The sequence below is a fragment of the Engystomops pustulosus genome, chromosome 7 (genome assembly GCF_040894005.1).
Source record: "Engystomops pustulosus chromosome 7, aEngPut4.maternal, whole genome shotgun sequence".
In the NCBI taxonomy this organism is placed as follows: Eukaryota; Metazoa; Chordata; class Amphibia; order Anura; family Leptodactylidae; genus Engystomops; species Engystomops pustulosus.
Genome location: NC_092417.1, coordinates 126074801 through 126089693, shown reverse-complemented (window position 1 = coordinate 126089693; position 14893 = coordinate 126074801). Strand labels below are relative to the sequence as shown.

At 41.5% G+C, this 14893-nt stretch overlaps 1 protein-coding gene across 2 annotated transcripts in view; it reads right to left on the bottom strand.

Moving 5' to 3' along the window:
- EDC4 (enhancer of mRNA decapping 4) overlaps positions 1-14893 on the bottom strand; it is a 688366-nt gene that overhangs the window by 449362 nt on the left and 224111 nt on the right. For both annotated transcript variants that reach the window (XM_072117764.1, XM_072117765.1), the window contains exon 11: positions 9315-9414. In XM_072117764.1, coding sequence (XP_071973865.1) covers positions 9315-9414 — 100 coding nt within the window. The remainder of the gene's footprint in view (positions 1-9314; positions 9415-14893) is intronic.

The window sequence follows — 14893 nt, the reverse complement described above, 5'->3', positions numbered from 1 at the left end:
AACGATGTGCGGGACAAATCGGGTAAATCCGGGACAATCTCCCATGCATCTCCCATGAATCTGGGACAGTTAGAAGCTGTGCATATATCCCTCGCGTATCCCATATCTAAACTACAGAAATAATGACTGGATAATAATTTAATGGCAAAAATGGAGATAATGATCTTTCCATTGATGTTCAGAAGAAAATCTCGTGGCATGAGCACGGTGGAAGGGGGAGAAATGGGTTTGATGAATGTACCCCATTGTTTTGATGCAAACAGAACATAGGGCCAATGCCCTATGACCAAAACAATGGGGTACATTCATCAAACCCATTTCTCCCCCTTCAATTCTTTGTAGTTTGAGGATCTGTTTATTTCTGACTGAGACCATTGGCCCTGAACCAGTCTTCCTGGAAGTTTTGCTCCCCAACCTGTCTTGCTTGCGTCCGTCAAGATAGATGTTATTGGCCAATTGTTCCATTTTAAGCCCCAGGTAAGATTCTCTGCTGTCTTCCACCAGTTTAGGGAATTTTTTACCCATAGGCAATATTGGTTTTCCTCTCCAGATGGTTCAAATTCTTGTCCCAAGACGAAAGAATCCAATTCTGAAGGTCTCTTGTATGATTTTGAGCCCAGGACGTGAGAAGACCTAGGAGTTTCATGGCTTCTCTGACCGAACACTTCTGTCTGCTTTGGAACATCGATACCTGTAAAACAAGATTTTTGACTTTCTCCTCGGGGAGAAGAGAGCATTGATGCACTGAGTCCAGTAAAATTCCTAGAAATTTTAACTTGGTGCTTGGTTGAAGGTTTGATATCTAGAAATTTATTATCCAACCTAAGTGTTCTAGGACTGCTGTTGTCGTGTCTCTCTGGGATAATAGAGCTTTCTCTGAACTGGAGATTAGAAGAAGATCGTCTAAATAAGGGATCAATAGTATGTTTTTTAGTCTTAAAACTGCTACCACCTCTGCCATTATTTTGGTGAATAGTCTGGGTGCTGAGGAGATCCCGAATGGTAAAGCGCTGAATTGAAAGTGCCTAACTTGGTTTTCTGGGGACAAGATCGCAAATCTCAGGTATCTTTGAGAGATGGGGTAGATTGGGACGTGGTAATACGCGTCTTTCAGGTCTATGGTGCATAGAGCTGCCCCTTTTGGGATTAATGGGGTTGTGGACTTTTCGGATTCCATCTTGAATCTTCTGTATTTGATATGGGTATTTAGATTTTCTAGATTTATAATCATTCTGTAGGCTCCATTCGGTTTCTGAACTAAGAAAAAGGGGAGAGTAGAATCCTTTCCTCTGTTGATGGGAAGGTACAGGAGATATTACTTTTTTGACTAACAGAGATTGGACTTCTTCCCACATAAGACGAAGCATCTGCTGAGATGATGGTCTGGTTGTCACAGACGTTTGAAGAGGTGGAGTGTTTAACTCGATCTTGTAGCCCTTCTGTATGACTTGTAGAATCCATGTATTTTTTATGCTTTGTTCACAATGAGCGGGGAAAAGAGCCAGTCTTCCCCCCACCCTAGCGTCATTGCTTTCGGGCAGGGTTGGGCTGGGTACTCTGGGAGGAACTGTAACCTCTACCTTTACCCCCTTTTGTGTAGCTCCATCTGCCTTGTTTACCTTTCCCTCGGTAGGATGGAAATTTGTCACGGGAATCGCTAAAAGGAATGCCTCTTCTGTTTGGGTTCTGGAAAGCCTTTTTTTCTTATCTGCGGCTTTCTCCAGGATCGTGTCCAATTCTGGACCAAATAGGAACATAAATTTGATTTGGATCTAAAGTCTCCTGACCACTGCTTGAGCCAGAGGGCTCAACGGGCAACATTAGAGAGGGCTCCTTCTTTGGCAGAGAATCTGACGCATTCCCCCGAAGCATCTGCGATAAAGGCGGTGGCTAGTTTCAGAAGAGGAAGAGATTCTAAGAGTTTCTCTCTTGAGGATCCGCTGATAATCTGGTTTCCTAACCCATTTAGCCAGCAGGTCATGGTTCTGGCAACAGACGTGGTTGCGACATTAGCCTTTAGGTTTAGCATTGCCGATTCCCAGGTTTTCAAGACACTGTCGGATTTGCGATCCATGGGGTCTTTAAGTTGAGTCGCATCCTCGAAAGGGAGGTCAGTCTTTTTCACTACTTTCGTGACCTGGATGTCCACCTTCTGAATTGAATTCCAAATTTTAGATTTTTCCTCATCAGACATAAGTCTGTTTCTGAAGTCTTTAGCTACCGATAGCCATTTTTCTGGATCTTTCCACTCTTCCCGGATAAGGTCTTCCAGTACATTATTGACTGGAAAAACCCTTTTCTTTTTTGCCCTCAAACATCCTAAAAGCTCGTCCTGTACAGATTCTGTTTCTACAGGGTCTTCTATGTTTAATGTTTCTCGGACCGCCTTTAGTAAGGTGTCCAGGTTATCAATAGGTTAGAGGAATCTAGAGTAGTTTTTTTGCTCCCGAATCTCTAGCTGCTCCTCCTCGCCACCTTGGTAGGAACAGGAAGCCCCTTCAGGATCTGAATCTATCTCCTCCGAATTGGGTTCAGAGGGTTTGAACCTTTTTGGAGGAATTCCTTCTGGAAAGAGGGATGCAACTGTGCTTTTTACTTCTGATTTAAATATAGATCTCATCTCATCCATGAAGGACGCTTTTTCCTTGCGCATGATGTTATCCACACAATCTTTGCACAATGGTTTCTTATAGGATTCTGGAAGTTTGTTAAAACACATGTTGCATCTACGGGATTGAAGAGTCTTAGTTTTTGACTTATGATCCTTTCTTTCCTCTTTCTTCTCTTTTCTCCTAGGTGTGAGAAGAAAATACGAGGATGTACAGGGGATGTAATATAATATTATATATATATATATTTATTATATATATATATATACACACATATACATATATATATACATATACATATATACATACATATACATATACACATATACACACATACACACATATACACGGCCCCCCCCCCTCCACAACTCCACCCTCCAGACCCCCTTAACTTACAGACATCTGAGGAAGGGGGACTGGGTCCATATTTTTTTTTGTCTCCACTGCTTGCGGACATGGGAGGAGGTAGAGGTGTGAGTGGAGCGGTGACAAATAAAAATCCCCAGCCATGGAATGCATCTTACTAACCTGCGCCTTGCAACACACTTAGATAAGAATCCTGTGGAAGTCTTTAGTAGAAAGAGAGATCTCTAGCAGACTCTCCGCTTTTTAAACTCACCGCTCCTGACTCCCGAACGCCAATGACGAAGAGGCCGACGTCACTTCCGGTGCGACGCGCAAACCGGAAGTCTTCATCGCAGTCTGTGAAACGCATCGGGCCCTGTGGAATGCAGACCGGAAGCCGTCATCGGGCCTTGTGGAACGCAGACTGCGGTGCTGCCGTAGATCGCTGAGGGACCGCAGGAATTGCACCTAATGCCTCTCATTGATGTCAGCGAGGAAGGAATCCGATCGAGGCCCGGAGAGGAGAGGATCTTAGTAACAGGTACCGCGCCTCCAAGGCGTCCCCCTCCGCTCCCACCCCCCTAAGGAGATGAGAAGGAGAGAGACTCTCTCTTCCCCCTGACCTGTGTAGGGACAGGAAGAACACTGGAGAGGGATGCAGGGGGAGGGACATTTAACCTCTCTTCTTCCTGTCCCTGCCGAGGTCAAGGGGTAATCCTCCAGGTGGGCCGTCATGGAAATTAACATTTCCCAGGGGAGTGCAGTTAGATAAATGTGGATGTCTTAGATAAAATGAAAAAAAAAAAAAGGTTATACACAGCCTCAGAATAGGCATAAAAAAAACAAACAAACAAAGCCTACTCGTCCGAGTATTGTCTGATATAATAGCATGTCCCTAACTATACATTCAGTTAGCTTTAACTCTTCAGGTAGTGCCTCTCCTACTGATTCTGGCCTGCAGACTAAGTCGGGCTCTAACGAGTCCTGTGGCCTGCACCTGTAGGCTATACAAAAACCCTGGAACAAAGCCTGGATGGAGTAGGTGTCCCACTAGCAGCCTACCCCTACTCCATAATAACCATGCCCGATACAGACATTACAAAGGTGTCTATGCTAGCTATGCCAACATAGAACAAACAGACTACTCCTGCTTATGACATGTCTCTATTAACCCTTAGGTTACTGCAGACAAATCCAGGGCTTTTACCACACACATACACACACCATCTGCTTGTATGACAGATAGCGGTTATCCAAACCACTACCTCTCACAATATAGATAGATACAAAGCAAAAAAAAAAAAAAAATCAACAGCAGCACAATTGACAAAATGCAAAATGGGGGGTGCAAAAGCCTCAGAGTTCGGGGTAAGAACCAGTGTAAGCTAAAAATCCCAAAAAAGTAACAGCTCCCCAGAGCCCAGAGTAGAGTTTATTCCAAAACTGGCAATGTTTCGGTGTGTTACCATGTTTCTCAAGCAATGTGCACTCCATAGTGAAAAAGTATAAATACCATATGTGGGAGTGTCTCATCATTCACTCTTAATAATCCATAACAATAAATGTTAAATATCAATATTATGTTATTATATGATACATACATATCTAAAGTAAGTGCAAGATAAAAAATAAAGTGTAATTTGTAGATAAAGTGCAAAACCATTCAGTTAAACAAAATAAAATCATAAGACATATGATCACATGACCAAATTTGTGAATCAGCCGATGCATACATTAGAAATCGGTACCTGGTGCCTCATGTCCTCAATATGTACTGCACATGACCGGAAGATAACACTTGCGCATAAGCATTGATTAAGCATGCTGTCATTAATGTATAACTATACACAGGGATATTAGACAAATTAAATATACAATGGTCAAGTATGTATGGTGCATACCGCACTATTGGGTCAAATACAAGAGAATAATCATGATAGAAGATCTCTTAAAAGGGAACCTTACCCACAGTATGGTCTACACTGAGTCTGAAACAGACAGATGTGGATGCATTTGGTTGCGACTTGCCTCATCTACATGGGGCAAATGTTGCACCATTTGCGTACCACGTATCTGACACTGATGAACTTATGGTCTATTTCAGTCAGTGTAGACCATACTGTGGGAAGGTTCCCTTTAAGAAATCTATCATGATTATCTTGTATTATAAATAGATTTACACTAGATCTATAGGTCTAGACAGTGTCCCACTTTAAAAGGTCATATCTCTATCTCAATAAGATACTTTTAAGTTGACAAAGATGGTTGAGGGCTTATCAATTGTGAGACAAAATGTTATTTTGAGTTTTAATTTTTAGACATTTTATAACTTTTTTGTGAAGACATTTGAGGAGAAAACATTTCCGGGTTTTTAGTTATAATTTTACATTCTACAACGTACGGGTCCGTTAAGGATTTAGATTTATTGTACAGATTGTTACAGACTTCATACAAAATATATGGGTGTTAATATATTTATATTCTTTATACTTCATTAGATGCCAGTGTTTTAGGTGCTTTTACTCAGGTTTAATTTTTATTATTATTATTCTTGGACTTGTAGGGTGTCCGCAGATTGTGAGCTTTTACCAGAACGCAGTTCCGTAGCACTGTACAGGAGTTTGCAGGAAGGGGTCAACCCACTAATTCTCCTAATGTGAATATACACACACACGTATCAAAAATGAGAACGTATGAATGACTGAGTCCATACACTTGGAAAATTTTTCACAAAAAAAGGTCTTAATGACCTCACTGAGACCCATTGGTCAATTTAATAAAATAAAAAAAAAAATAAATAAAAAAAGGAGAACTTTTGTTGGTATAACAGGTGGAAAAGTTTTCAACATCAATTATAAGTTATGTAGTCTGTTGTGAGATCTCTTCTGTATAGTATGCAGTAAAATAATGCCATTGCATTAACAGGAAGTAATGACCTTACGGTTTCCAAAGATTTTACGGAAGCAGGACACCTAGAAAAACACCTTAGGATTTCAACTAATCATATTCCTCCATTAGGTAGAGGTTGAAAAAAGGAACACATCCTTAAAGGGGGTTTTCCCACAAGCAAAAGTTAGGCCCTATCCATCAGTGCCGAGACCCCCACAGATGGCTAAAATGAGGGTTCCGTCAGTCCTCACTCGGTGATCTCCATCAGCGCCATAGAGATTAATGGAGCAGAAAGGTCATGCACAGCCGTGTGCTCCATTAGTCTGCTGGAGCGAAGGAGGGGTCCAACGTATTTACGATCTGTGGGGGTTCGGCATATCTATTGTACATTGCGGCAGTGCCTTCTAGCGTTAACGGAGGTTCATCTTGGGTAAAATTCATCCTTAAGGCATAAATGGAGATTTCAAGTTAATTGGAATACAGGACTGAGTATAAATCGGAATCACACTACCTATCTTGTTGTCTTTCTGATGTTTAACGCTGTACATGTACATAGTGACATTAACCATTAACCCCTTAAGGACCAGGCCCTTTTTCGTTTTTGCGTTTTTATTTTTCACTCCCCACCTTCAAAAATCTATAACTTTTTTGTTTTTCCATGTACAGAGCTGTGTGATGTCTTATTTTCTGCTTAACAAATTGCACTTCGTAGTGATGGTATTGAATATTCCATGCCGTGTACTGGGAAGCGGGAAAAAAATTCTAAATGCAGTGAAAATGATGAAAAAACACATTCGCACCATTTCTTGTGGGCTTGGTTTTTACAGCTTTCACTGTGCGCCCCAAATGACAAGTCTACTTCATTCATTGGGTCAATATGATCACAGGGATACCAAATTTGTATAGGTTTTATAATGTTTTCATACATTTACAAAAATTAAAACATCCTGTACAGAAAAAAAAAAAATCTTCATTTTACAGTGTTCTTGCGCTTATAACTTTTTCATACTTTAGTATACAGAGCTGTAGGTGGTGTCATTTTTTGCGACGTCTGATGACGTTTTCAGCGCTTTTATTTTTAGGACTGTGCGACCTTTTGATCACTTTTTATAGAATTTTTTCTATTTTTCAAAATGGCTAAAAAATGCAATTTGCGACTTTGGGCGCTATTTTCCGCTAAGGGGTAAAACGCAGTGAAAAACGGTTATTATATTTTGATAGATCGGGCATTTTCGGACGCGGCGATACCTAATGTGTTTAGGATTTTTACTGTTTATTTAAATCAGTTATAGGGAAAGGAGGGTGATTTGAATTTTTATGTTTTTTTAATATAAATTTTTTTTTTTTACTTTTTTTTATTTTTATTTTTTTACCATTCTTCAGACTCCCTAGGGTACTTTAACCCTAGGTTGTGTGATTGATCCTACCATACACTGCCATACTACAGTATTGCAGGATATGGGGATTTTGCATACCATCTATTACAATGTGCAGATCGCACATTATAATAGATAGCCTCGATCATGACAGCCTCGGATCTTTGTGTGATCCGAGGCTTTTGATGACAACGGATCGCCGCTCCCCGGTGACGTCAGTATGGGCGCCGCCGGCAAGCACCGATCGCGGGTGTTAGCGACGGGCGTTTGCTTCATTATGAAGCAAATGCCCGGTGAGTATGAAGAGGGCTCAGCCTGTGAGCCCTCTTCATACTCCCCCATGCGCAGCAAGACGTAAGGGTACGTCTTATTGCGCTATGGGGTTAATAACACACTTTTCTTGCTTTGTTTTCAGATGTAAAAGAATATATTGAAGCTGAACGCGAGCTGTCACTTTTTGCACCACTACAATGTTTATCTTTTATAACAGAACAATTATTGATAATTTTTCTGGATATTTTGTCACTTAACAGTTTTAATGTAGTTCATATGTTGTATGCTTTTGAATAATGGTACAATATTAGTATATGATGGAATTATCATGCTTTAATTTGTTGGGGGTTTGATTGATAGGGGATGTCCACTATGGACAGGGGTCCTGTGGACACCCAATTTGGATTCTGTCTTTCCATTTAAAAGAGGTTGAATCTATCCCATATTTTACTTTCATAAACCCTTCACATATTGCAATTTACTCTGATGGCGTGATGAGAGGTGCAACAGAGGTACGTTGGACCCCATCGAACCCCTCATTTTCATTGCTTGTGGAGGTCTTATCACTGAATCCCCCCCCCCCCCCCCCAGACCAGAAAGTCAGGCCACATCCTCTAGGGTTTGTGGGAAAATCACTTTAAAGGTTGGACTTAATGGGCTTGAATCTTTTTCCAGCCTTAAATACCATGATAGGATCAAGAAATATACTTCACTGGGATTCCACAAGCAGAGGATGTAGATGCATGCAGAGAAGATGCAACTTGCATCCCCTCTACATGTTGTGTATACATGTATACAGATCACAGATAACAGTGATAACACACAAATTTACGGTGGCCCAGAGGTTAGCATTACAGCTTTGCAGCACTCGGGACCTGGGTTCAAATCCCAGGGTCAACATCTGCAACGAGTGTGTATGTTTTCTCAGTGTTTGTGTGGGTTTACTCTGGGTTCTCCGGTTTCCACCGACACTCCAAAACATACTGGTAGGTTGATTAGATTGTGTGCCATTGGGGACAGAGACCGATTTGGCAAGCTATGTGCAGCGCAGAGGAATCTACCAACAGAAAAAGATCTGATAGGTAGATTCCTCCTGCCTGCCTCTTCCCTAATCTGTAATTTAATAACCTCAAAAATGTTTATTTTTGGCAATATATCATTGAGCTACAATGCAGTTAATTTACAGATTACTTTAAAAAAAAAATTGTAAACAAGTTTGTTACAGATTAGTGCAGAGGCAGGATGAATCTATTATCAGCTCTACTCATGGTAGATCCCTCATGGTATGCTTCCTTTAAAGCATTAATCACCCCACACACAAAAATAAACTTTTTTAAAAGCTCCTTATATAAAACAGCATCCATCAACATGGGATGGCAGTGTCAGTCTGGTCTGGGGGGCTGTTTGGCGGCGCTAGCCATGGTCTTTGCTGGGGGTTGGGTGATGGCATGAAAGGTGGGGGTTGGGAGAGGACGGCGGATCACTGGTTGGCGTCAACACCAGCCACAGTCTGCTCCTGGCGGCATCAGCCAGTCGGGTGTGAGGATAGGTAAGGGGATTGGCAGCATCAGCCATTTGTTTACGGCATAATGTAATATTAATGCCTCAATTTGCCATTTCAGCACAGATGATACTGACATATGATTTTCTTGTATAAATAGGGTCTATTAACATTATACAAGTTATGTTTTTGTATTACTGAAAATGTCATACTACTCCTTGGCTAAAAATACTCAAAAAAATAAGAGTATTACTACCCTTCTGGAAAAATGTTTGATCCACCTCTGCTAGTTTACTAACAATAGTAAAATGTCGTATTTACCTTTCTGTGAACATCAGTAAGTATCATAAACTCTGCAGATAAATCCAGGCAAGCCTTTAACCCAGGTAAGATACTGGAGTTAAATGGGTCTGAAGAAAACCTACAAGGAAAACAAAATTAATTATTCTTATTTACCATACAGTGTATAGAATTATGAGAGTACCTGATCAGCAGGAAAAACTGTATTTTTTTTACTGTATACAGTAAAACAAAAAAAAAAAAACAAAACAAGTTCTCCATGCTGCAGTCAGCTGACAGGAAATCGCACACTCTATTAACAATGGATCTCTCAGATTGTGAAACACCTTGAAGCATGATATTTGTGCCAAGTTTTAAAGTGAAACTCTCAGGAAGAAATTGTCCTAATAAACATTTACCAGTACCATTTCGTACATGTTTCTTTAACCCCTTCACGCCTGCCATACGGGTAAATACCTCCTATTTGCACATGCCCCTTGCAGAAAGGACGTTTATAAACATCTTAACAGTGACCAACTTCAAACATCCATATCTCCTGAACCCGGACACATTCCTTTAACATGTTGTATGGATTTTTTTTCCAACAAAAATGATGTAATACTGGAAAATCCAAAGCATTACAGCACATGTAGATAAAACATATTAAATCAAATCATCACAAACAAAATTGGTAAACATTTGTCACTCATATCTATCTATTTAGAATAGCTTTTACAATATGATAGCACCTTTTGTATTCTAATACAGCCATAAATGTTATGAAACACCAATCTAGCATTATAAGTGTCCCAAAGTGTCCAGAACTTTTCAAATCACTGCAGTAATATATTCCATGGAACTGAGGTCCCCAAGACAAGCATAGAGATCTAATTACTATGGTGGGACAGATCATCTCTGTGAGTATGTGTAGAAGCAACTTGGCAGTCGGACCCCGAAAGAAACTTGGGTACAAATTAAGGATATATATCTCAAGGTCTAAAGCAGTGGTTCTCAACCTTTCTAATGCTGTGACCCCGCAATACAGTTCCTCATGCTGTGGTGACCCCAAACCATGCAACTCGCAGTAAAAACACAGTAAAATTGCGGCTCCGATGGCTTTAGGCGACCCCCGGTTTTGGTCGTTCGACCCCCGCTGGGGTCCCGACCCACAGGTTGAGAACCACTGGTCTAAAGGGACTAGGGTGTTGAACACATCTCCAATGAGGGTCCCAACTTCGAACCAAAATGCATTAGAGCTGGACATCCCTAAAAAATATGGAACGAGGTAGCGTCGGGTCCTCCGCACCTCCAGCATAGGTTGGGGACCGAGGGATAGAACTTGTGTGGGAGGTCATGTGTACGGTACCAGTTAAGATTTTTATCTGACTCTCCCTGTACACGGTACAAATAGAGGATTTAAGTGCCCTCACCCAAACCTTCTGCCATTGTTCAGCTGTCATTTGTCTACCTAGCCACGACTCCCATCATGTCATACATTCATGTGTCATATCAAGTCTGGTGTTAAGAATCGTATATTAGGCTAGAGATCAGGCCCTTCATTGTGGGAACCTGTGAGCATAATCGTTCAAAAGGGAGGAGGGCGCAATGCTGCCTCTGTCCCTATTAGCGAAACTATAAAAGTGCTTAATTTGGGTATAGGAATAGTCTGCTCCCTCTAGGAAAGGGTGCCACTCCCTTAGGGCCTACAGCAGAAGTAATTTACGTGAGAGGGGACCCATGGCCCATAGTTAGGAGTAAGGCTATCCGGGATGTGGGGGTGTGAACAAAAGTGGGGTAAGCATGGAATGCATGGGGGCTAGTTGGAACCTTATTCTACACTTGTGCCAAATATCCTAAATAAACTGCATGGGGTCCAGTAAGGCTGCTGCAGAGTAAGCAGATAGGGGACCCTTATCAAAGTAGCTGGGTGTATTGGGGCATACTAAAGTTTTTCGAGCTCAGTACATCTATTTTATGCCTGTAGCATAGCCGCTGAGGCAAGATGCCTTCGGTGGGACGCAAAACAGTGTAGTTTGATGTCTGGTAAAGCCAATCCCCCGCTGGTGGCCCTGACAGTCACAATAAATTTAGGAATCCTGTGGCTCCTACCTCCCCACATAAACCCCCCAACTGTAGTTTGCTTAATACTGTCATTGGGAACTGAATTGGGAGTGTCTTAAACAGGTATAGTAATTTAGGTAGGATAGACATTTAATAGCCACATTACGCCCTAACAGAGACAGGTAAATTGGCTGCCATTTACTTAAAAGACTCTGGATCTCCCTGACATGTGTGGAAAGTTAGCTGCATATTGGGCTTTATTAGTCAGAGTTATCTGAATTCCCAGGTACTTTAGGGATTCTGACTTCCACGTATACTTAAATTCTTGAGGGCCGTCAGCTCAGTCAAGGAAATATTAAAAGGGAGAGCTTCAGTCTTATGCTTATTTATTCTATAACCGGAGAAGTAACTATACTCATCCAATATATTGTGGAGGTTAGGGAGACTTATTATAGGGTTAGTAAGTGCAAGTAGTACATTGATCGCAAAAAGCGAGATCATACCAGTAAATTAGTGGTCCCTAACCAGCATTGGGACATCTGGGCAAAGGTTGGTTACCTTCACTGTCTTTTATACCGTACGGGTTAGCAGCACCCATTCGATCCTGCAATTGTCTAGCCAACAATGTATGGGCACTTTTACCATACTTGTAAAAGCGCTGACAGGAGTACGGTGGAAGCTTATCTGCCGCAGCTAAATCTACTTCCTTCAACTATGCTCTGAGGGTGAGGACCTTTTGTAACAATGTAAGAGATGGGCGTGCTACCAATCTACATTCCAGGAATCTAAGCTCCCTTGTGCATTCTAGCCTTACCATTCTCACCAACCTCTTTTTGTAGACTGCTTGGTAAATAGCATGACCGTAGTAAACTACTTTGTGTACCTCCCACAATATTGACAGAGGGAGCTGACAAGGAGTTGTCCCCAAAGTAATGGAGGAGGAAGGACCGAAGTGCGTCTTCCGTAATAATATGAGAGAGAAGGTTCTTATTTAGTCTCCAGTGCAGGGGTCGAGGCGATAAGTTTAACAGTGACAGTTTGACCGTGACTGGGGCATGGTCCGACCAGTAAATTAGTCCCACGTCTGCGGATTGAAATGTCCTGAATATGGATTCAACCCCCAAAAAATAATTTATACAAGTACATGTTTTATGTACGAGTGAAAAAAAAGTGAAGGACTGTGACGTGAAAATGTCTACCCGCCACAAGTTGAAGAAGTCATGCCTACGGATGAACTTCCCAAGTCCCGCTGACAATCTAACAGTCTGTTGTGTCGAGGGAGTGTCTTGTAGAGACATGTGATCCTGTATTTCAGAGAACATAACATTAAAGTTGCCCCCAAATACAGTTGGGAATAAATTAGTTGACCAGAGTTCGGACAGAAAACATTGTATAACATGATTTATATAGCTTTGGTCGAGCATGAGAGTGGCATAGTGGATCCGACATGCCATAGCCAAGACACGCTCTTCTGGTATGCAAGTGTGAGGTGTTGTGCTGGAGCTTGTAATTAACAAGGCTGAATGGCTGACTGCTGGAGTGCGGTGACTGCTCGAGCAGGCCAATGATCAAGTGCTGGGGAGAGCTGACAGTTTTTGTCCTGGTGAGAGCAGGTCTGACGGAGCTCAAGGAGATGGAGCAGGGCTCAGAGTATGATTTGGGCGGCGTGCCAGCTTCGGAGACAAGAAGAGCCAGTAAATGTCCGTAGGAGAAAGAACTTTGTTGTGATGCTCAACTGTCCACAAAGGTCACGTGAGTGCAAGCAAGTGAGACATTGTATGAGTAATGATCCTGGACTGCTGGTCTCTGCTGTGCTTTGGAGGAGGGGGTTACTTCTAGATAAGCTGGGGTCGAGCTTGGGCGGTAGCCTATAGCTCTAATTGCATGTTCACCGAATCCTTACTTTTTGCCAGGGGCTTAAAGACCCTTTTATTTTCATATGAACTGTGCAGGGCTGGCGTGAGGTGCTAGAGAATGGCCAGTTTTCTAATTGCGGAGTTATAACAAGTCATAGAAAAAATTCTAAATCTAAATTGGTTCAGTGCATTGATATAGCTGTGAACATTATTAGTGTCTCGGACATACTGTGTAACAAAGCCCAAGCCTCTTTACTGGATTGGACACTGTGTGCAATATACTCACTTTGAAAAAATATCAGCAGATTTTAAAGAGCTCTAAACTACTGATTTATTTATCTATTGTCTGGGACGGTCTGTGCAACATATGAGGAGCCACAGTAACAGACGGGACAAATGTCATGTGGGCCTTATAAATACTAATATTATATATATATATTATATATACACACACATATATATTTAAGTGCTGGATATCTTATGTTTGTTGATGATCCTGCCTTGAGCTTGTATTTACTATATGGAAATGGCTTCTGAAGTCCCACATAATACACATTGGAGTATGTTAGAGAATCTGATGAGTAGTACATAAGACAGGGCAAGTGCAGTATCCTAGAGATCCAGGCATTTAGTTTGCAAAATTTGAATTTTGAAGGAAATTGCTTATGACACAGGGATAGGCTCCCTTCTCTGTGAGATTATCATCTATTGGTCATATGACACGTAGTGCCAATATGCATAAACATACCAGCGCACAAAAAGGGCAGAAATCAGGCTCCTTTGTGGCAAAAACAAGCCCCCCAAAAGGGGAAAAATTCCAAAAATGAAGGAAAAAGTGATGGTAACCTTTTCCTTCATTCTTGGAATTTTTCCCCTTTGGGGAACATAGAAGTGGTGTACAGCAGCAGGTATTTCAGATAAAAAATAGAATGTGGAAGGAAGGGAAGGGCAGGAGGGACATTTGAAAGAACTAGAAACATCAGAAACTGGCTAGATAAATTAAATGCTTTGGATATCTGTAATAGAAATACAGCAGATTTGGTAACAGAGGTGGGTGGTTTGAGTAATGAAATAAGAGGCCTGAGGGAGGATGTTCATAACGAAAAGGAAAGGTTGGTTAATACTGAGAAACAAGTTAATGAAATGGAGGGGTCATTAAAAGTATTGAAAGCAGAAATCCAACAGTTGAAAGTGGATAATATGAGGTAAAAGAAAAAAACTGATAGTTTTGGAGAACAGATCCAGACGAGGAAATATCAAGTGTGTGGGGTTTGCATAAGGACTGGACGGAAAGAACCTATAAAAGTTTTATGGGATGGTTGGGAAAAGATTTTTTCTCGTTTTTTTTACAATTTATTGTTTGAGCACAAAAAAAGCCCTTTAAAGCGCCACAGCCTGGATCGTATCCTAGACCCTTCCGATTAAAGTGGTTTCCTCCAGAGATGGAGACCATATAATGCTAGAAAACAGAAAGAAGTGAGCTCAAACATGGAATAATAATGAGATTAGATTGTTCCCTGACTAGGCCCTACAGACAAGAAAAGATCGTAACAACTTTAGGGACTGTAAAAAAAAGATTAAGGCTGCATTCACACTGCCGTTGCCCGCCGTACTGTAGCGAGCAAGGGCAGTGCACGGGGAGAGGAGGAGGAGGTGAGCGCAGCTCAACCCCGGCCCTCTCCACAGGAAGATATGGTGCACGGC